Source organism: Crocodylus siamensis, chromosome 12, assembly GCF_052110815.1.
Source record: "Crocodylus siamensis isolate JL-2025a chromosome 12, ASM5211081v1, whole genome shotgun sequence".
Taxonomy (NCBI): domain Eukaryota; kingdom Metazoa; phylum Chordata; order Crocodylia; family Crocodylidae; genus Crocodylus; species Crocodylus siamensis.
The window spans coordinates 46,621,532-46,641,825 of record NC_143406.1 but is presented as its reverse complement, the minus strand read 5'-3'; the positions used below and the strand labels follow the sequence as shown (position 1 = coordinate 46,641,825).

The window sequence follows — 20,294 nt, the reverse complement described above, 5'->3', positions numbered from 1 at the left end:
TTAGGGGGAAAAACCACAGTCATCTGTGAAGTACCACTGAAATATTTGTGGACTAAAAATGCCCTTCTCCCAGTCTGCCCCAAAACGCACTTATCTCCCTCAAGGAGAAAATCTGCATGGCGTTCATTAGTTAAATGTTCATCCCCAATTCCCTGTCAGTGCTCAGCTGGGGGAATTTATCATAGAAACAGCTGAAACTGAGTCCTGACTCGAAGATGATCCTCCCTGCCACGTTTGTTCCCAGGCTCATGCTGCTGCCTCCTTGGGATCTCGTATCTTTGGGAGAGGCCTTTGCACATCCTCTGCTGAGGGTGCCGCAATGCACAGACCTTTGCCCTGTTCCTGCCCTTATATAAGTTCAACGGGATCTCGCTTCGGAAAGTTTTAGCCGCTAACTTCAGGAGAAGCAGGCTCAGATGAAAGAGCAGAGATTGCCAATGCTCTCGGGAATCTCTGCTCGCTCCACCGCTGAACCCCTGCAGGAAGTATTTCTCCACTGGGGCATCTCAGGAAATAAGCTGGACTTAAATCCTGCTGGAAAGTGCCTGGACTCTGTGGCAGGCTGGCAAGTCTCTGGCAGATTCATCGGCATTTAAAAATGGCAGCTTTGACTGCCTTCCACCTGCAGGCGGATCACTTGGTCAGTGCGGTAGTTCTTGCAACATGGATTTGTATAGGAATTCATTTGGAGGGTTCCCGTCTTTTCAGCAAGGTGCAGACTTTTTGCAAGGACAATGCATCATCCGCATTTCGCGACGCAGTGACAATGTTTTGCAATGACAATGCGTCATGGGTGTTTTGCAGTGCAACACAGAAGTAGTCAAATGAGCGGGCACGAGTAGCTGCCAGGAGGCGTTTGGCGCACCCAAGATGATGCATGAATAGGGAGGCCATCGGTCCTGTTTTATACAGGACCGTCCTGTTCTTAAACCCTCCGTCCCCTGTCCGTTTCTGAATGAGGAATGGACTGCACGCAGAAACTCCTGTTTTTCAGTTCATTGGTGAACATGCATGCCAATCATTCGTCCTTGCGATTCTATTGGCTGTGCTTAGAGGTGGGGTGCGCAGCCAGGAGGAGCAGGGTTCAGGGAGGGAGGGAAGGAGGTGGAGGATCCCTGTGGCCCCACCCCTCCCTGCTGATTGGCCAAGGAGGTGGTGACCCTGCCCTTCACTGCTGATTGGTCAAGGGGGCCCGTGGTCCCACCCTTCACCAAAGGGATGCCCCGTGTTTTGGGGGGTACATCAATAGGCATCCTATGCATGAATCAACCTAAGACGGGTGGAGAAGCCCATTTAGCGGCTACTACCAGATCCATAGAGGATTAATGACGGCGAAAATCGTGCCCGTCACTAGGTTCCAGAGTCAACGCCTCGCCGGACAGGATCTTGTTCACATGTATATTTTCGCAAACGTGTGCGCACGGGCTTTCCTATAGCCGAGTCCTCTTCCGATTGTAAAGGGCTGGTCGGCATGTGTCCGGGTGTCAACGTAGTAAAAGAATCGGTGTGTTTCCCACTGGCCGCTACTGAATGGGATCCAAAGTGCTGAACTATGCATATATTGCAAACAAAAACTTCCATTTAGCTCATAAGATAGGAGTGGGGAGACTGGAAATCCAAAGCTGCGCATGTGTTATCTGCGTGTGCTGCTTGCCTTTGCCTGAATCCTGCTTCGGGCTCGAGACAATGCCCGTTTCCTGTCTCCAGGCGATTTTGAAACCTTTGCCTCTCGGGAGGTGTTTCTGCTTCTCCGAGCCACGCCGCACGGCTCTGGAGAAGATCCTCCGGGAGGCTATAAAAACAGGGACATGTGCGGCTCTGTGGATGCCAGCTGCGTGCGCAGAAGGATGGCGCCCCAGCGTCGACCCTTTGTTCTCCAGCAGCTTTCAGAGACGCGATCATAAAACCCCTGGTAGAAGGGGACAGGTTGTTCCAAAAGTTGTCAGCTAATTGAAAGCCAGGAGCCTGCTTCTCATTCCTCCTTTGTTTTCTGCTTGGGGGTAATGCCAGTGCCCTGGCCCGTTGTCCCCGGACAAACCCAGCCAGCTACTTGTACTTCCCCTTCCCATCTGCTGCTGTGCTGCTTGTGCTTTCTGTTCCTTGGGGTTAGAAATCCTCTCTGAAAAGACACTTGTTTTTATCATGCATCCTCAGTGGCGAAGATCAGCCAAAAAAGAAGAAGCTAGGAATAATTCAAGAGTTGCTCCAGGAGGTGGGGGGAAAATCAGTGTTTTCATTAGCCGCTCTCCATAGGGGAGTGTTTTTAGCTGTCTTGAGGATTTATATGGCTTCTGCTTGCCCCACGCTCTTTCATTCAGTAGTGGAGGGCAATCATAGTTTCCCCTCCTGATGATTTCAGTGAACAAATAGCGATGCGTTTTCCTAATGCACGGCCATAGGTAGCCCGAGTTCTCCTTGGGGTCACCTGTGATGTCCTTGCTGCAAAATAAAAGGCTAGAGATGTCCTTGCTGCAAAATAAAAGGTTAAGACGAGTTCCCGGCACCTGAGTTAAAGTGGCAATGAAGACAACGCAGTTTGACTTGTACCTTGGGTTCTTCCCTGGGCATGAATTTTGACTTACCCAAGTTAAAATCCGAGTTGCCTCTTGCAGCCTGCCTTATTGCAGTCACGTGAGCCCACTCAAAATATGAAAACACCTTTTTTTGGATGGACGTATCCTTAGACCTAAGCTGTTGCTGTTCCTCGCCCTTGGGTTCGGCAAGGACAGCGTTTTAAAGCTCCTGTCACATGCCCAGGGCACCAAACAAGTCAGTCACTGCTTCAGCATCCTTTTCTGAACCTTGTGGAGCAGATTTGACCAGTCCCATACTCTTGACTCTATTCCCACACACCCGCCAGTCGTGCTCTGCACTCTGGATCACGCGTGTAACCCACATACACACAGCGAGAAGCTCTGGAGTGACTGGATAACATTGCTTATGGTCCACAGCGGCCTTTGCTATCATTTTGGTTAGGAACAGACATTGCATTTGTCCCCAGACAACCTGCGCCTGCGTTTGTCCCGGAACAGAAATATCCCAGGATTGGTGTGTGCATATATCCAGCTATCCACCTGTAAGGTGGATAGAAAATGGGCTGGAGCATTAAGCTTAGAGGGTAGTAATCAATAGGCCTGTGCGAGTCGGCAGCTATTCGAGCCGGCTTCGGATGGCCGCGATCCCATCCGGAGCTCCAGACTGGGTTCCCACTTCGATCCGGCTGAAGCGGCACCGAAGCTTCGGAGCCGCCTCGGAGATCCGGCCATAGGGTATAATGGGGAATCAATGAAATATCTATAACTTGGTTGTTTTTGTCTGATTTGGATGAAACGTGCAGGGGTGGCAGCCTCTGCAAAGATCATGAGGCCTGCTAAGTTTCAAGGAGATCGGTGCAGGGATGCGGGGGGAACTGCACCCCGAATTCTTGAAAGCAAAACTCACGTCAAGTCTATGTGTTAACACCACCGCGGGGTGAAAACTGCAGGGGTGGTGGCCCCTGGTGAGGCCACAAGGCCTGCCAAGTTTCAAGAAGATAGGTTAGTTAAGAACTGTTAGTACTTCTTATCCTGTGAACCTTTCTTAGGATTTATCCCAGAACAACAGACCAAATGATGGCACTTTGTTCCAGGACGCAGCGGTTTATCCCGGAACAAATGCAATGTGCTTGTCACCTTAATTAGCCTTTTAGCTGAGTAGACGCTCTCGGCTGGAGATCCGGGAATGCTCGGCTCGCTCCCCGGTGCCTCCAGGGGCCTGTATCATGAACGCAACCCCCCCATGTGGCATGTGCATGCTTTATCGCAGTTCTCTTTTGGGGAGGGGGGAAAAAAACCCACGTTCTCTCCATTCAACACACTAGCCGAGTGCAGAAACCTTTCCATTACGACCGTCCAGCCTTCCCACAGTGTCCCATTCTCTAGTTGCCCGCTAGGAAGCTGAATCCTGTGCTAGCTTGAAGGCTGGAATCGGCGGCCCCGCACAATATTCTCAATAAATATGTAATTACCAACTTAGCAAAATTGGTCCTGGCTTCTTGCTTCCGTTTAATGGCTCCTTTTGGAGCTCTTACTGTTTGTGATTTAAATATATGTAAGACACAGTTTTTAGAGCCATCATTACTTACTCAGCAGCGCATTAGCCCAGGCCCGCCGCCGCAGGAATGAAATTTGCAGCCTGCGTTTTCCTTTCCAGTTTCATTAAGTACGAGCCTCGACAGTGGCCTGTCTCCGCATAAGGTACAGTGCACGCCGCAGCGGTCCCATCGGGGGCTGTATCCCGGCTGCGAGGGCTCTCTGCAAGCCATGCGCTTACAAATGGATAACGTGGCTTTGTTTTTTGTAACGCAGAAATGTCCTTGGCCGGAGCTCACAGGAAGAAGCGTTCAGTACAGCTGGGGAAAAATAAAAATTTTCCTGTGCCTTCCCCCCTTGATCCCCTCATTCGATATTGATGCCAACATAGGAAGAGTCTTTTAGGAGTCTTCACAAAGCGTTATCATGCTGAGGTCGTTGGTCCTTGCCCTCCTTCTAGGTGCTATCGTGTGGGGATGGCGAGAGAGGTGGTTATTGTGCCTATGGCCACCTTCTTCTCTCCAGACTGCTCTTTGAATCGCATGGGCTGACTTTTGATTGCCTTGTTGGTCTTACCATCCAGCTGAGAGCGAGCAAGACGGATTTTGTTTTGCCCTTTGGGTCATCGGCAGACTTGCCCTTTCCTGGAGGATCTGTGCTGGGCTGGCAAGGGAAGGGCGCCCAGCTTGATCGTCGCGGCTTGGCTAGTTAAATGAGGCAAGCTCGATAGGGATCTCGCAGAAAAAGAACGAGCCTGGAAGTCCGCGGGATTGCATTCGCCGCGGCGTTTGGCGTTTCTGGCAGCAACGTACAGAAGTTCACACAGAAAAAGGAAAATTGCCAAGTGTGTTGCGTATTACTCAGAGGATCCAGATCAGCTGAAAACTGCCCCAAATGTGTGAAGGTTTTTGGTTGCAGCCATGTTGGTCTAAGGACATAGGCTCTTTCAGTAATTGTGATATCTACCCAAAGATGCACCCTAGGGTGATTGCACCCGAAAGCTCGCTAAGAACTTTTTTCCCCAACTGCTCGGTCTAATAAAAGACACTGCATCTACCCAAAGAGTCTTCCCTGCCCAAATCTGCGAAGCCACACGAAGCATAGCTTCCCAAACTGCACATCTAACAGCTCCTGTATGCGACGGCTTGAGCTCTGAGAAGTTTAAGTTCCCTTATTCGTCTTTCGTAACTCGGCCTGTCTCCCTGCCTGCATGACTGAGCAGTACATCACAGAGGAAATTCACTTCGCTGCCGCTTTGGGGAGCACGTTGCAGCTCCAAAAAACAATGGTGACGTGTTCAGGCACCAATTAGGGAGCCGTGCTCCTCTGCTAGGACCAGCTGACCTAATCCAACAGATGCCAATTTGCACAACTTGTCAATAAGCTTAACGCATCAAGCTGGAGTCGGTCAGACGGCCCGCCGGGGTAACTCCATCCCGCTGGGCTCACGTTGAATCAAACCATTGGGATGAACTTTGCAAGCAGAGTGGTTGCACTCCTGACTTCAGTGAAGTGAGGGTAGCCTTTGCAGTAGCAGGCACGCCTGTATGGAAAGCCAGAAATGGCGTCTCAAGGGTCGTGGGAGTGTGGGGTCGGTGCTGGGATCCAGAGCGCTATTGCATCGCTGCCCTTTTGCCTAAAAGGACCCCGTGGTCGCCTCCTGACTCCTAACGGATACTGTGAACCTCACTGTGACAGCGGCCCACTTGTTGGCAGCCTCAGAGGTGACCCCAGGGCTTCAGTAGCTACAGGGAATCACGCGTCCTCCCAGTTCATATGTAGAGACCTACTTAAATCAGGGTTATGCAATTTTGGTGGAAAGCCACAAAAACTGGGGATCTCCGCAAAAAATGGCATTGGCTGCGATTTCCCAGAAAATCAACCCTCCAAAATAGTATTAAAAATAATATGTTGGCTCCCCCCTGGGGCATCTCCACCAATCAGCTCCGAGGAGCTGGTGTGCCATGAAACGACTGCAAAATCAGCTCTCCGGGCCACAACCAAGCCATGAAAATTACTTTCTCACACCATGAGTTAGGTAGGTCCCTACCTATGGGCACTCCATGCAGACAAGATGCAAGGTCACAAGGGGAAGAGTGCAAGCAGGAGCCCGCACCATGCTGCATGGCTTCGTGTCTAAATTGGCGTCTGCTCAGGATTGCATGGGGGCGGATATGCCAAAGCACTCGGCAGTAAACGCTTTGTCCGATCTATCCACGGTAAAACTCCCACAGGACCCAGAACTAAGTCAGCCCCAAAGGGCTGATCCTACACTGATGCAAATTGCCCCAAGCACACCACACTAGAGGCGTGGTAGTTTGTACTTGATGAAGTTTGGCCCCTAGGAGTGCATCCCCATGAGCAGGAACGCACGTTTCCCTTGGGACAAACCGCAGCGGCACCACGTGTGCAGCCGCTGCGTGTCCAAGGGAAACGCCCGTGCACGCGGGCTCTGTGTGCAACACGGCGCGTTGCCCCTGGGCTAGCCCCAGCAGCCTTGCCTGGGGTCCGGAGGGTGTCTGGGTGCGGCAGCCGTGGCAGTCCAGCAGCACAGAGCTGGACTGTGGCTCCAGTTTCTAGCAGCGCATGCTGCTGCCACATGCGCTGCCCGGTTTTTTTAAGGCATGGGTTTTTTGACACCAGGGTCTCCCAGTGTCACAAAGCCTTCCCGCGCTCCAGATTAGCAGCGTGGGGAATACTTGCACGTGCAGCGCCGCAGATGGCTCTGCAGTGCCACGCACTGCACGTCCACGCTCGCCTGGACATGCCCCAGAAGGCGAGGAAAGTCCCACCCTCAGTGCAAATGAGAGCACCGTGTGGTTCACCATTTGTTTCCTGCAAGAGCCCCCATGGCTGTCACGTATGCGAGGCTGGAGATGTAAGGAGGCGAGGTGCTCCGTGTGAGACGCACCGTAGGCAAGGAAGGGGCTGTAGCATGAAGAGACGGCGCACGCGGCAGGTGTCCAAACCTCTCGGGAGCGAGGCCTGATTCGCAGAGATAACCGACTGACGGCACAGAGATAAGCACCGCTGGCTGCTAAGAAGTGTCATCGCGATGGCTGCTCTCCATTGTGATGCATATTTGCTTGCTCAAGATATCCAGGCAGGAGATGGCCAACAGCAAAACATCATTTACATGCTCATCTGTTAAAAAAAAAAAAAAAAATAGATAAAGAAACGAGCAGATGTTTTGAAACAAGAGGGTGTTTAACCTGCAGAAACGTCATGAAAGGGAAGTAGTTATTGTATTGAGACCACCAGGTCTTGAGCTGTGGTTATCATCAGAGAAGTGACACTCTTCCCCTTTTCCTGTATAATCCTCTATTGTCTGCCTTCAAGATGTATCGACTGATTTTCCTGACACAAATCATTTCCCACTGCAGTTTGCAGCCATGCACCTCTGCAAAATGAATGGGAGAGCTAGTGAGGGTCTATTTTACTTTGTCTACAGCATTGCCAGGTGATTTCCAGGTGCAAAATCAGAATGAGAGAGGCAAGACCTGGCTCGGTTTTCGCCTTCCAGGCTGAATTTGTGGTCCTGGCAAAAAAAAAAATCAAATCCTTTTGACATCCTTACCAAGCAGCTTTGAGCTGGGATCATGGAGAGGACAAATATGCAGCCCGGCAATGCCAATTTTTCTTAGTCTCTTCTCTGATTGCTACCACACTTCTCTTGTTCTGCCCTGAGACTCATTGTTCAGTGAGGCCAGACACAGTGAAGTCAATGCAGCTGTATTGATAGTAGCTATATCTTTTTTCTCAGGGCAGTTCAAGGGCTGTTTTAATAGAGGTGATAAGACCACGTTACGGTAATGCCCGCAGACTCCAGTCGGGACCGGGGCACCTTTGTACTGGGTGCTGTACAAGCATCGTTGAAAGGCCCACACAAACGTGCCAGTTGAATTGATCTCAAATGACCCTGATAAAAGCTGTTACGGTGTCATTACGACGCCCCCGTGCTCCTGTTGCAAGACACCGTTGCAACTTTCACTCTGTTTTATTCGGGGTTCAAGTCACAGCAGTCGAGTTCACTTGTACGGTGCCAAACAACAAATCTCCCTGCCCTTTTAAAACAATTCAGCGTTACGTCTGTCCGCAGTCCAGGAGATGGCCTCTGTCCCAGCTTTCCAGGCACTTGAGACCCATTAATTGTTTAAGACTCGCCGCAGGTCATTAGCACTGTTCTCATTTTGTACAGAGGGAGATAAAAGGGACGAGCTGGTGGCAGAGCCGGAGGTAGGCTCACGTTCTTCCATTTCTCCGGCCTGTGCACCAGGTGACATGGTGCCCACGCTGGATTAAATTACACGACGGGGGAGGGATTATTGGTAACTTTGGAGGGAAGTTTATCTGAAAAGGGCTCAGTCTCCAGTCCCTCCTCACAAGTTACATTAACCTTTCATCTCCCCTCAGGGTGATGCCAACAGGTCAGACACGGATGAGGACAAGACATCTGCCAACTTCGATGAGGATTTTGAGAAGCTGAAAGACCTCCGGGCAGCAGGTGGGGGTGCACATTGCTCTACCATGACCCCGCTTCTGTAGGGCCATAGAAATGATCCCCCCCAACACTCTTCCTCTTGGGTGTAAAGTGTGGGTGAGGGCATACCCCATTTCATCAGGTAATGAACCCGACAGCAATCTCATAATTAGCCCGGAGGAGTGTGTTGGTTTTTTGTAGGCTTTTTGTCCTACTCAGAATGTTTTCGGGATCTTGAAAGGACTTTTCAGTAGTAGCATCCATGCAGGGAACGTGTTTCTTGAGCACCATCCTCGTTTTAAAATATCCAAGGATAATTGAAAATGGCACCAGGAGCCCAGAGCAGCCTGGGGTGACTCAGTTGCCCAGTCATGCCACTCAACTAGCAAATCCCAGATATCAGATTGTCAGAAAACTCCTCATTGAAAAACAGTTGGCAACCGAACCGCAAGCATAAATCCCTCTGCAGAAACTCTCTGCTGTATAACTGCAAATAGCAAGTTAGTCCCAAAAGGGGGGACGTTGCCACCTGTTTGCCGTCAGCTCGCAGAGGACTGGGCTGACTTCTTGGAATAAATTGTGGGGAATGAATAAGTCTCCATTAACTTCCTAAATGCCAGATACGCCTATAAACAACAGAAGGACCTTAATGATTGCATGACAAAGCCATTGGTGTCTGAACAAGTGGTGCGGACAGCAGCATCCCGTGCACTGTAGATTAACGGGGTTTTGAAGTTGAGCTGCTGCCCCTTGAAGTCGGTGGCAAAGTTTCGCCGACTTCCAGTGGGCAGAAAAGGCCGCCAGCGAATCAGCTGGTAAGTAAGCAGATGATAAAAATACAAGGATGTCGCATTACAAAAGCAGCCAGCAGCAGCAAATTAGCTGGGGTGGTGAAACCCTTGGGTTTCTCATGGCAGTAATGCAACTTGGTGGGGGCGCACTCGTTTCCTGCACTCCATGTACAAGGGCTAAATTGTTGTTCTCTCCTACCTACGGCAGACGGTCTCCCCCTGCCCCCTTGCCCAGGATGCACGTTTCTGCTGGCATTCAACCAAAATGCACCCAGCCATAATGCAAAAATAAGAGTTACGCTGGACTCTAGGCCTTACGACGACAGCACAGGGTTGCACTCCAAAACACAGGCGTGTTGTATTGTCGTCTCTTGCTTGCCTTCGACATGAAGACAACCGCTGCAATTTTAAACAAGTCCGGAGCGTAGCTTTCTGTGATGATTGAATGTTGTGCGCTCCCCTCTTCCATCACAGGCTGAGGGCCCTTGCAGTAGGGCTGAAATAGTAGAGCGTGTATTGCTTATTAACTAGCAGCCACTAGCATGCAAAAGGCGTTTCATTTGCTTATCCTGGTGTAGGCAGATTACTCTTCTAGATCCGCGGGTGTTTAGGATCCTTTTTCATTTCTTATCTCCCGAATGGATGGTGAGTAATATTTGTAGAGTGCCTTCCAGCCTGGAGGTACCCAAAGCACTTGACAAATAGCACAGAAACCTTGCACAGCCATCTCCGATGGGAAGAGAGAAAGAAGTTATCCAGGGGGAATTTGGCCAGAACCCCAGACCTAAGAGTGTTGTCTTGAGTGAAGGGTCATAATTCAGACACTGAAAAGTGCCGCCCGTCTACCACTTCCTCTGAAGGCCACTGCAAGGTGCAATCTCAGCAGATGCTGCAGCCCTCCTAAGGTTTGGCCTCGTGAGTAGTCGTGAATTTGGCCTTGCATCTCCTGCCCATGCCGAATGGTGGTAGTAGCATTCGTATTGCCAAGGAATTTGGCTTTGATCTTGAACCAGGGGGTTGCCTGTTGTTTTTTCTAGCATGCTTTTGCAATCTTGAGCTGAGCTTCTGAACCACTGCCCCTCCTCCCCTCCCTTCATTGCAGAGATGAAGATGTACTCTTTGGCCGTCACCCCAAATGGACACTTGGAGGCCCGGGGAAGCATGCCTCCGCCCATCATCATGCGCACCGCCGCTACGCCCATGCCTACGCCCAAGTGCTCGCCGCACATGGACTCGGTGCACACCTTTGTGGACTCGAGGAGAGGGAGCAATGCCTCGATAGATCCCCTGAGCTACGACCAAAAGTCCTTGGTATGCTACCAGCGCCGGCGATCTCCCTGCGTCGCGTCTAAAAGCAAATCCATGTATAACCTTAGAGCCGTGCTCCAGTTTACCAGCATTCCCCAATACCTGCATTATAAGCCTGTTGTTGGTAGCTTATCATGGTGCCAACTGTGACTGGAATTATCCTTGCTCACAATCTACTTCAGGATGATTTTTTTTTTGGCTGGGGGGGGAGAATTTCAGCCAAAAATTTAAGATAAAGCTTCCTGTGGGATGAAATGTTCCAAAAACCCCTGTAAACTTGGAAAAGCCGTATGTTTTTGTTTCAGGTGGTCTGGACCAGCCTAGTGACCCATGGGATTAGTACCTCCAAATCCCTTAATTCCCTTTTTAGCTGCAGCTCTATGGCTAAACTGCATCATGCATGACATTTTGCAGTGCTTCCCCGTCCCATGACGCATTGCAGCTCAACAGTGAATTCTCCCTTCCCAGGTTAGGGCAGAGAAAGATGGAGGGGATGAGAGGCAAGGGAAGATGAGGTACAGGATTGCTAAGAGACTAGAAGCAGGGGGAGATACCAGGGTTCAGACAGCAGATGACCAGGAAGGCAGCATCTCCGACTCGGGACCGGCAGGCGCCGAGCGAGCTCGGGCCTGTTATCCGTTGGCATAAGGGGGGCCAATGTGGCAGTAGTGTCTCGGGCAGCACAGGTGACCTTTTTGCAGAGGCCCCTGGGGCAGGAGAGACCAGGATTTTGCAAGATAACACTCCAGATGGCTTGAGGAAGATGCTCATGTGGGGATAGAGGATTTAGTGGCCCCATTTCCACTGGGGGAAAATCAAGAAAAAGGATGAGCAAGCCTCACACATGGGATGCAGGCAGCCCAGAATGGGTCCCTGGGACAAGTCTTGGAGGGTGATGGTTTTGCACCAATACAGTAAACCCCACATGCTGCCCCTGGGTGTGTCACAGATGAGCTGCAGCTGTTGGGAGGGACGGGGGGCGGCTGGTGGCTGCGGAGGTCCTGGTTCTCCCGTAGTGTTTTTCTGATGAGGATGTGCCTGTGTGCAGGCCAGAAGTAGCCTGGCTTGGGATGAATGCAGAGGAAAGGGGATGCTTGATTTTCCCCTTGCATGGCTGTTCGGCCCCCATTTGTTATACAGCAGCCACTTACAGATCATTAAAAGGGGAGCTGAATTAAGGTGGGGGGGAATAAATGGGGGGTAGGGAAGGGTGCAACTAGAATGGGCTGAACTGACCACAGCAGGTGGGGAGAGGAAAACACTGAAAACAAAGGGAGGAGAGGGCTGATAGAGGAAAGTGGATTTCTGTCCCTCCACACCTGTCCCGTTCCTGGCTTTGCACCCACAATATCACATTGAAATCAAGGCAGTGGAGCATGAATGTCCTTCATACAGCGAGCAGACAGAACCGCTGTCCCCGTCGGTAAAGCTGTTTAGTCAAGGTAACACTTCCGAAAAGCAAATTGAGGTGGCTAGTGTTTGCCTTGGGGGTTCACAGGATCGCTGGCTGCTGGCAGTGGTTGGCCCGTGGCTCAAAGAAGAGCCCTCCTCCTTGTCCAGGAGTGCATCAGTGCCACCAGCCAAAGGAAAATGAAGCAGTGAAAGGAGCTCCAGGCAAGCCCAGTGAGAAGGATGAAAGCAGCCAGCCCTGTTTCAAGGCTGGAAGGAAATTTTTCAGAGAAAAGGAGGTTTCCTTCTAGGCTTTGCGGCTCTGACCTTGAATGCTTTTATCCTGGGAGCTATTCATCAACACAAATTACACTTACAAAAGGATCAGCATCAGGAATTGTTCTGTGGCTAGAAAAAGCCATTTGAGCTGTTTCTGCCCAAAATTATGCAAAAACAGGAGTAGGACATGGGTACAGTTGTCCAAAGCAGCTAGGGGATTTAGGCATCCAGGTCCAATTAAAAGCTAATGGGGTTTAGACTGGACTTGTTTTTTACAATGGTCCCCAATGGGAATAAGGTCTTTGGGCCTGATCTGTACTGACACCTTTTTGCTGCCAGAGCGGTGTAAAAGGATGGTTGGATGGATGGATGATTGGATGGATGCATGGATAGAGACATTTTGACTGTGATGCAGAAAAATGCATCTCCAGTGGGTAATCCCACTGCTGACACTAGCTCCCTGCACAACTGTGCTGCTGTATCTGATTCCTACCCACCAGGGAAAGACTAATAAATAAAGCAGTTGCATAAAAAGGGGCCCTGGACCCTCAGGAAAGCAAGGTGAGCAATCCTCTCTGCCTGGACTCTCTCTGCGTTCACCTGGAGACTCCTGAATATGAGAGTAAACTCAGAACTAGGATTGAGTTTTCAGAAATTTTAACCAGGTTCCCAGGATGAAAAGAAGTGGGACCTTGGCTGGTGTATAATGTCAGACTACAGCCTTATGCCATAGGGCACTGAGGGTAGATCTACACTGATTAGTCAGGGTCTCCCTCATCCAGCCCAAGGCACATGAGCCACCCTTGCACGTCTATATGTTACCTGCTCCAAATGGTGCTTCTTGTCTGTTAACCAGTCCTCTGGGAATCAGACTTCAGAGCACTTGTCTCTTCTTCTGTCCTTGGCTCTAATTATGGGCAGTAGATGGAGAGAAAGCGGGATTGCAAAGGGGCTGGAAGTCAGGAACCTGGCATTGTGAATGGTGGGCAGTAAACTTGTGAGTGTGTGGCTTCCAGCACTTGGATGAGTTCCCAGCACACAGTAGAAAGAGGCAGGAAGGGAGGTGAGTGAGGGTGAGGATTTACCTAGTCACCTAAAAGTTAATAAAGTTTCCAGAGTGGGGTCGTCATGGTCAAAGGTAGGGGTCTCTTTGTAGAGATGGTTCTGTATGGATGGTATGGCCTCGACAGTAAAGTTGACCCTACCAACAAATGCAGACATAATCCGAGGGGGATGCACGCCCACATTTTGCATTGGAAAAGAACTGCACTTTAGATATCCCTCTATCACTTAGCTGCCTAAGAGATGGAGCAGAAATTTGACCCCATGTGCCTAAAATCTACGCACCTTCGAGGATTTTGCAATGTGAAGGGGTTGTGCCATGCTGGGGGATGTCTTCCACTTGGGCTCAGACTGTGCCTTTACAAAAGCGCCAGTCTGGTGGAGTCAAGGAGATGAGGGAAGTCGAGTAAAAAGCACTCCGCTGAAACTCCAGTGTCCCCAGCCCCTCAGTGTATCTTTACCTGTTTCAGCCCTTAAAAACACCTGAAATGTTCCCTTGCTCAATGAACGAGCAGCCCCCCGGCCAATCTGTGCAGTAAACCCAGCCGCAAGGCGTTTCCTTCCACTTTCAAAGTCTCACGTGCTTTTCCCATCTCTCAGTCCAGCCTCCGCAGCTCACCCTGTGCTAACTGGGGACCCAGCAGCAACTGGGGAAGCCGGCGCTCAAGCTGGAACAGCCTAGGCCGGGCCCCGAGTCTCAAGAAGAAGAACCAGTCTGGGGAAAGGGAGTCCCTGCTCTCCGGAGAGGGGAAAGGGAGCACGGATGATGAGTCTGACGATGCCAAGTCCAGCACTGTCAGCAGGGCGTCCTTGCACCGCCGAGCAGAGTCCTTGGACTACAGGAGCTCCTTGGACTTGCCCGAGCTTCTCCAGTTGCCCAGCATGCGCCATTCCCTCAGCATCAACCCCATGGCCATGCTGCCCACCGAGTACCAGGACTGCAACGGCAAAATGATGCACGTGCCCAACGAGTTTTTCCTGCGCATTGACAGCCACAAGGATGACCCCTTGGACTACGACGACGACATGGAGGATGTGAGTTGCTGCGAGGACCGTGCGATCCCGGGGGCTGGTTCAGATCCTCTTTCCTCTCTGGCACGTGCAAAGCGTGACATGGCTGACTACCGTCTAATGGCCGGTGCCAGCAAAACAAGTCCTGGTGGCAGTGAATTGGCATGCATCTACCCTGGACCACCGCTCGGTGTCTGTAAAAATAGGGGTAACACTTCCCTTCAATACCACAGTGCTTTGGGATTAAAACCCATTCACAATTACAAGGCACTGTACTGATGGGGCCTTTAAGTTCTTAGGTAGGGGACGGGCTGGTCTGAAACTAGGAGACCCCAAACCGACTTCTCCGGAGCTCTGTTTGGGCTGTGCCAAAGGGCATGAAGGAGGTGGGAAAAGAAAGGAAATTAAAGCTGTTTCTTCTGTTCCGCCCAGAGTTACTGCTACAGGATCCGCAAAATGCTGGAGCCCTACAAGCCAGAGTGGTGCAAGAATCACGAAGACTGGTCCCTCTACTTGTTTTCTCCGCAAAATCGGTAAGACGACAAATAAAATCTCAGCCTCCCTGCAGGCTCACAGGAGGGGCTTGGGGGAGCTCATTCCACTGGACAGGGTATTGCCATGAGGTATTTCCCCTCCCTGGCACTCCTTGTTGGTTTTACCATAGGGAGGTTACGCTGTCTAGTCAACTCCTGGGCAACATCCCTCGTGGGCAGGGAAGGACTAGATAAGCATCTCAGAAGTTTGTTTTGGTCGCTCTTGAGACCAGATTCATGCCTGAGGACATGGGCATTTGTGGCAGGAATATGGGGTGACAGCAGTGCAGTGAAAACTGTGATTTCTCTTCCTAATTTCCTCTATAATTATGGCAGCGCACTGTGCCCAAGCAGAAACTGTCTCAGCAACGCTGTTTGGAATTGCCTTCTGAACAGAGAGGCTCCATCAGAGGGGCTGCTCCCGGGACGTGGAGCCCGCCTGGCTTTCGAATGACGCCTTCCTTCCTGCCTCTTTCCCCCAGGTTTCGAGCCATGTGTCAGAAGGTGATCGCTCACAAAATGTTTGACCACGTGGTGCTCGTCTTCATCTTCCTCAACTGCATCACGATCGCTCTGGAGAGGCCCGACATCGACCCCCACAGCACGGTGAGCAACCCCCCACCCGTCCCCTGCCCCAGGCTCGCTCAGAGAAGGCACCGGCAGGACGTTGGGCACCGGGTTGCTGGTTTTGTGTGGTTAAGTGACTCGCCGCCTCCTTTTGCCTTGTGTTTTTCAGGAGAGGATATTCCTCAGTGTCTCCAATTATATCTTCACTGCGATCTTTGTGGCTGAGATGATGGTTAAGGTAACTATGCCCCATCCCCCACCTGCAGACCCACAAAGAGGCCTGGTTTCAGTGACCTTAAGGTCCACTGAGCTTTGCATTTTATTTCCCGGAGCCCCAAATCTTTTTCTTTTTTTTGTGGAGAACAAATAAGCAGCAGGGTTGGGTGAACAGACTGAAGCTTAAATTTCCTTCTCCTTTTGGTTCTAGGTGGTGGCTCTCGGCTTCTTCTCTGGAGAAAACACCTATCTCCAAAGCAGCTGGAATGTCCTCGATGGGGTCCTGGTCTTTGTCTCCATCATCGACATTATTGTCTCCATGGCATCGGCCGGCGGGGCTAAGATTCTGGGCGTCCTTCGCGTCTTAAGATTGCTGCGAACCTTGAGGCCTCTCCGGTACTTTGCGTCCTGGGCAAAGTGGGTTTGTGGGGCTTGTTTTGCTCGGATGGGTCAAGGAAATGCCTTGGTTGCAACACATATGCATAGACATTGCGCATGTAAAACTGCATGGGTAGCGAGCTCAAATTGCGGGAAGCACTTTGGAAGCAAAATAAAGCCACTCACTTCTTGCTTTTCATCCCCAGATCTCAGTGTTTCACAAAAGTGAACACCTTGCTGGGGTTGTTTGACCCCAGTACTTTTTCCTGCCATGGCAGGGGGTCGGACTAGATGATCTACTCAGGTCCCTTCCGACCCTAGAAACTATGAAACTCTTGTAACTCGTTCACAGATGTGGAAACTGAGGCACGAAGGGACAAAAGTGACTTAGCCCAGATCGTGCGCGGCAGGCGAAGTCCCCCGGCTCCCCATGCCGTTCTGATTTCAGCCTATTGCACAGACCATTTCACTAGCAGCTATAATGAATCTCCCTCGCTCACCCAAAAGCTCTTGCCCACACTCACGGTGATTGAAAAACTAAAGGTTTCTTTTTTTTCTTTTTCAATTTATCGTCAAAAAAAAGATGTTGCCCACTGTAGGAGAATAGGTAACCAAAAATTGGTCAGTCTGACCATAACAGAGCTGTTCAGTGGGGGGGGGGAACCCCATAATTTGTGTAGTAAAGGATTCTTCCAGATTTGTAAAATGCTGGTGACATTTTTGGATTAAGGTTGAGCCAGGATCCTTCCCTTGTGACTCATGAGAGGCAGAGGAAGTTATGACAAGAGCACGGTTCTGTGTTCCTGAAGGTTTCCAGGCCGGCCTGGTATAAACACAGAGCTGCACCAATTTTAACAAACAGCAAGATTTGAACCAGCATCGTTAAATTGTGCCTCTTCCTACATGGGCTCTCTGTCTTTGAGCTTCGCTTAAATCAATTTAACCTGGACTGGTGAATTTAAAAGCCCCCGCTAACCCAACATAACCCGTCCAAACCTGATCCAGGAATGTCCACACGGTAATTTAACTACGTATATGGGTTTTTAAAGCAATCTGAGACAAGCCCCTGCAGTATCTGGGTGTGGGCAAGCCCTTAGGGGCATGGGGAAACACTTGAGCTTTCTGTTGCTTGGTGTCTGAATCGCATGAACATGAACATCACATGTTTTTCGAGTCAGCACTGTGGCTTTGTAAGGATGGGGATGTACGTGGGTGTATTGCCCGCTTGAATGAGCATGTTCAACCATGCATATACCTGTAAACAAGACCAAAGCGACTGTTTCTTATATAATTTGCCCTTGCCAGCGTCTAGAAAAGCTGATTTCATTTGGGGCAGAAGGTGTTATCTGTCTCACGCGGCATATAGAACGAAAGCCACGCTCCTTTTATCAGAGTTTTCCATATCAAGATAGCACATCTCATCCAAGCCACGTGTTAAACTGCACAACCTCACAGCCGTTTGCAGGGCTGGGGGCGGGGCGGGGGGGGGATTTTGCATTGGCAAGGAGCAAATTTGCAATTGAACTGGCAGCGGCAATAATTTGATAAGCTCCAGCTTCCTTCCCTGAGCCCCGTCTATCTAATATCACCTCGAAACAATTTAGCTCTCAGCGAGGCAGGAGAAGGGCGATGTTTTCAATATTTGCAAAAGGCATAAAGGGGATTTGTATGTTGTTTACTTTTGTGCCATAATAGAGAGATGAGGAGAGGATAAATGCCGGGGGAATTGTTACCAGCGCACGGCTCCTGCATCCATTTTTTCCTTCTGTTGCCTGCAGTCATTGGAAACAGGCCGGATCGCGTGGTCCTCAAAGAAAAGTAGCTCCCTCAAGCAATGGGGGAAAGGCGATCTGAGTTAGGCTCATTTCTGCCTGGGCAATGGCTGTGCTCTGTTCATTTATTATTTCCTAGGTGACAAAGTAGCTGTATGAATGCTCCCATCTCTGTTGTCTCCATAGTCCGGTCTGTTGCCTGAATTGGTCCATGCTGCTGTCTGTAAACCCTTCCGGGTAGGAGCCATCTCTGACTAGTGCAGAAGGGCTTCCCAGTGCCGCTCTAGTATAAAAAGTCATGGTGATGATAATGGAAATCGGGGCACAAGCAATGCCTGGACAAATGCAAGGGTAGAATTGGCTAAGGAAATTAGTCCCAGAGAACAAATTGAGCTGCTTCTGCTCTCTTCACTTCACAAATAGCAGCCTGTTGTGGCCTCTGCCTCGCTGGGGTTCCTTACAAAACCCATTTGCAGTATTACTTAAGAAACAGTTTCATTTTTCTGGGGCTCCATAGGTGCCATTAGCTCTGTCAAATGTTCTGGCAGCTCAAGAGAGCAAGAAGCTGTGCAAACCCTTTCCATTCAGAGGAAGCAGAAGGGGTCTGATGTTACCAAGTGACTGGGTAGCCTCAGGCTTGCAGCTTCTGCTTGTAATCTGGGCCCTTTCTCCATGCGTCTTTGCTGACCTAGATTCTCTGTCTCTTGGGCATTAGAGCATTAAGTTAGCCGTGCAAAGAAAAGCCACTGCCAAGGACATTCTTCACCCCCATCCCCACTTGCACCTCCGGAGAAAGCCTCGACGTTCTTCAGTGGAAACATTCAGCCTCCCGGATAAGCCGACCAGGGCTCCTCATCGTCGCGGTATTCGTGTGCACGCATGCTTCTCTGTCCCATGCGGGACATCCTTTCTCTAGGTGCTCACACGTACAAGAGAAATGCATGCTGTCTGTGCTGCTGCAGACCTGGCCTCCAAGATGCTGGGAGCCTGCCTGGCCTTTGTAGAGAGGAAGCAATCCATGCTGCTCATTTAATAGGATGCCCCCTTCTAAAACGGAGACATCAGTCGTGAGCCCCTCTTGGGTCTGAGCTGGTTTAGGAAGCGGGCATCCCGACAAAGACCTGCAAAATAAAACACACCTACCCTTTCTATGCGGCTTGGTCTCGTGAAGGTGCTGAGCAGGTTGGCGGTACCGTCAGCAACATGAGATGGAAAAGTTGGAACTGCAGAGCCAGCGTGTCGCGGACTGAATCAAGAATCCAGAGCCACCCGCCCTGCATGGAAACACAGGCCCAGGTTGTAAGAGTCTGTCAATCCCAGATTGGCCTTGTAAGCTATCTTCGGGCCCACCGATAAGGCAATCATGGAAAGCGATGACTGGAGCCCAGGACTCAGAACCACGGCCCCGGGGCTCTCATCCCAGCTTTGCCATCAGAAGGCCATTGTAAATGGAGTTTTTACTTGGCTTCTCTTACTCCTCTGGGTATCTGAGTTTCTCCATCTGTCAAAGGAAGGTCAGACTTTCCAGTAGTGCTGTGCATTAAAGTTTATAAACCATGATAGAGACATTACCCACATGGTCTTTGCGGGGGGGGCAAAGGGACAGGAGAGTCCATGCCTTCTGTGAGGCTACTTTCCTCCACGGAAAGCATGAAACGCCCTACCAAATTAGACCATTGCTTCAGTGCTCTCTCTCTGACAAGAACAGACCTTCAGAAGAAGGATATGTATGGACTAACCTACCCACAGGAGAGATTACCTTCCTCACCTTCCTCGGATAATGGTTAGCTTATGCCCCATGGCATATTCTGTGCCCCTGGATGAGTTTTTATCTCATGCACTATAACTTCAGATATTCTCGTTGTCCATCTAGAAATGACTAATCATCTCTAAATAGCACCTGAAGGCACAGAAGGGTTGTAGCAGCTTTTCTGCAGACAAGGAGGAGGAGGTGGAATAGTCATGTGGCCAGCGGACACACACACACAACAATTAAAGCTTTGGTTGTTCTGCTGTGTTTTCCCAGAGTCATCAGCAGAGCCCCTGGTCTGAAGCTGGTGGTGGAGACTTTGATATCATCTCTGAGGCCCATTGGGAATATCGTGCTCATCTGCTGCGCTTTCTTCATCATCTTTGGGATATTAGGAGTGCAGGTAAGACTCTCCGCCACCTTCCTCATCAGCACTCGCTCAGAAAGTCCCTTCTCTAGACAGACAGGAGATTCTTCTCCCCATAGTAAAACTATTCAGAATTAGCTCTTCCCTCCTGGCTCTGAGACAACCCAGTGCACCTCAAAGGTCCTATCCTGGTCTCCAAGGTAATCCAAAATACCTTTAGGAACCTCAACCTGCTTCATCCAACAGAGGTGTGTTTCAGGCACCGTGTCTGGAGGCTGGTATCTCAGCTTGTTGGAAAACAGGAAGGAATCCCGAGCAAGA

General features: G+C 50.4%; 1 protein-coding gene across 3 annotated transcripts in view; it reads left to right on the top strand.

Moving 5' to 3' along the window:
• Positions 1-20,294, top strand: part of CACNA1H (calcium voltage-gated channel subunit alpha1 H) — a 189,303-nt gene that overhangs the window by 113,165 nt on the left and 55,844 nt on the right. For all 3 annotated transcript variants that reach the window (XM_090024755.1, XM_090024756.1, XM_090024754.1), the window contains exons 13-20: positions 8,484-8,574; positions 10,444-10,652; positions 13,980-14,414; positions 14,823-14,923; positions 15,406-15,529; positions 15,660-15,728; positions 15,918-16,102; positions 19,883-20,009. In XM_090024755.1, coding sequence (XP_089880881.1) covers positions 8,484-8,574; positions 10,444-10,652; positions 13,980-14,414; positions 14,823-14,923; positions 15,406-15,529; positions 15,660-15,728; positions 15,918-16,102; positions 19,883-20,009 — 1,341 coding nt within the window. The remainder of the gene's footprint in view (positions 1-8,483; positions 8,575-10,443; positions 10,653-13,979; positions 14,415-14,822; positions 14,924-15,405; positions 15,530-15,659; positions 15,729-15,917; positions 16,103-19,882; positions 20,010-20,294) is intronic.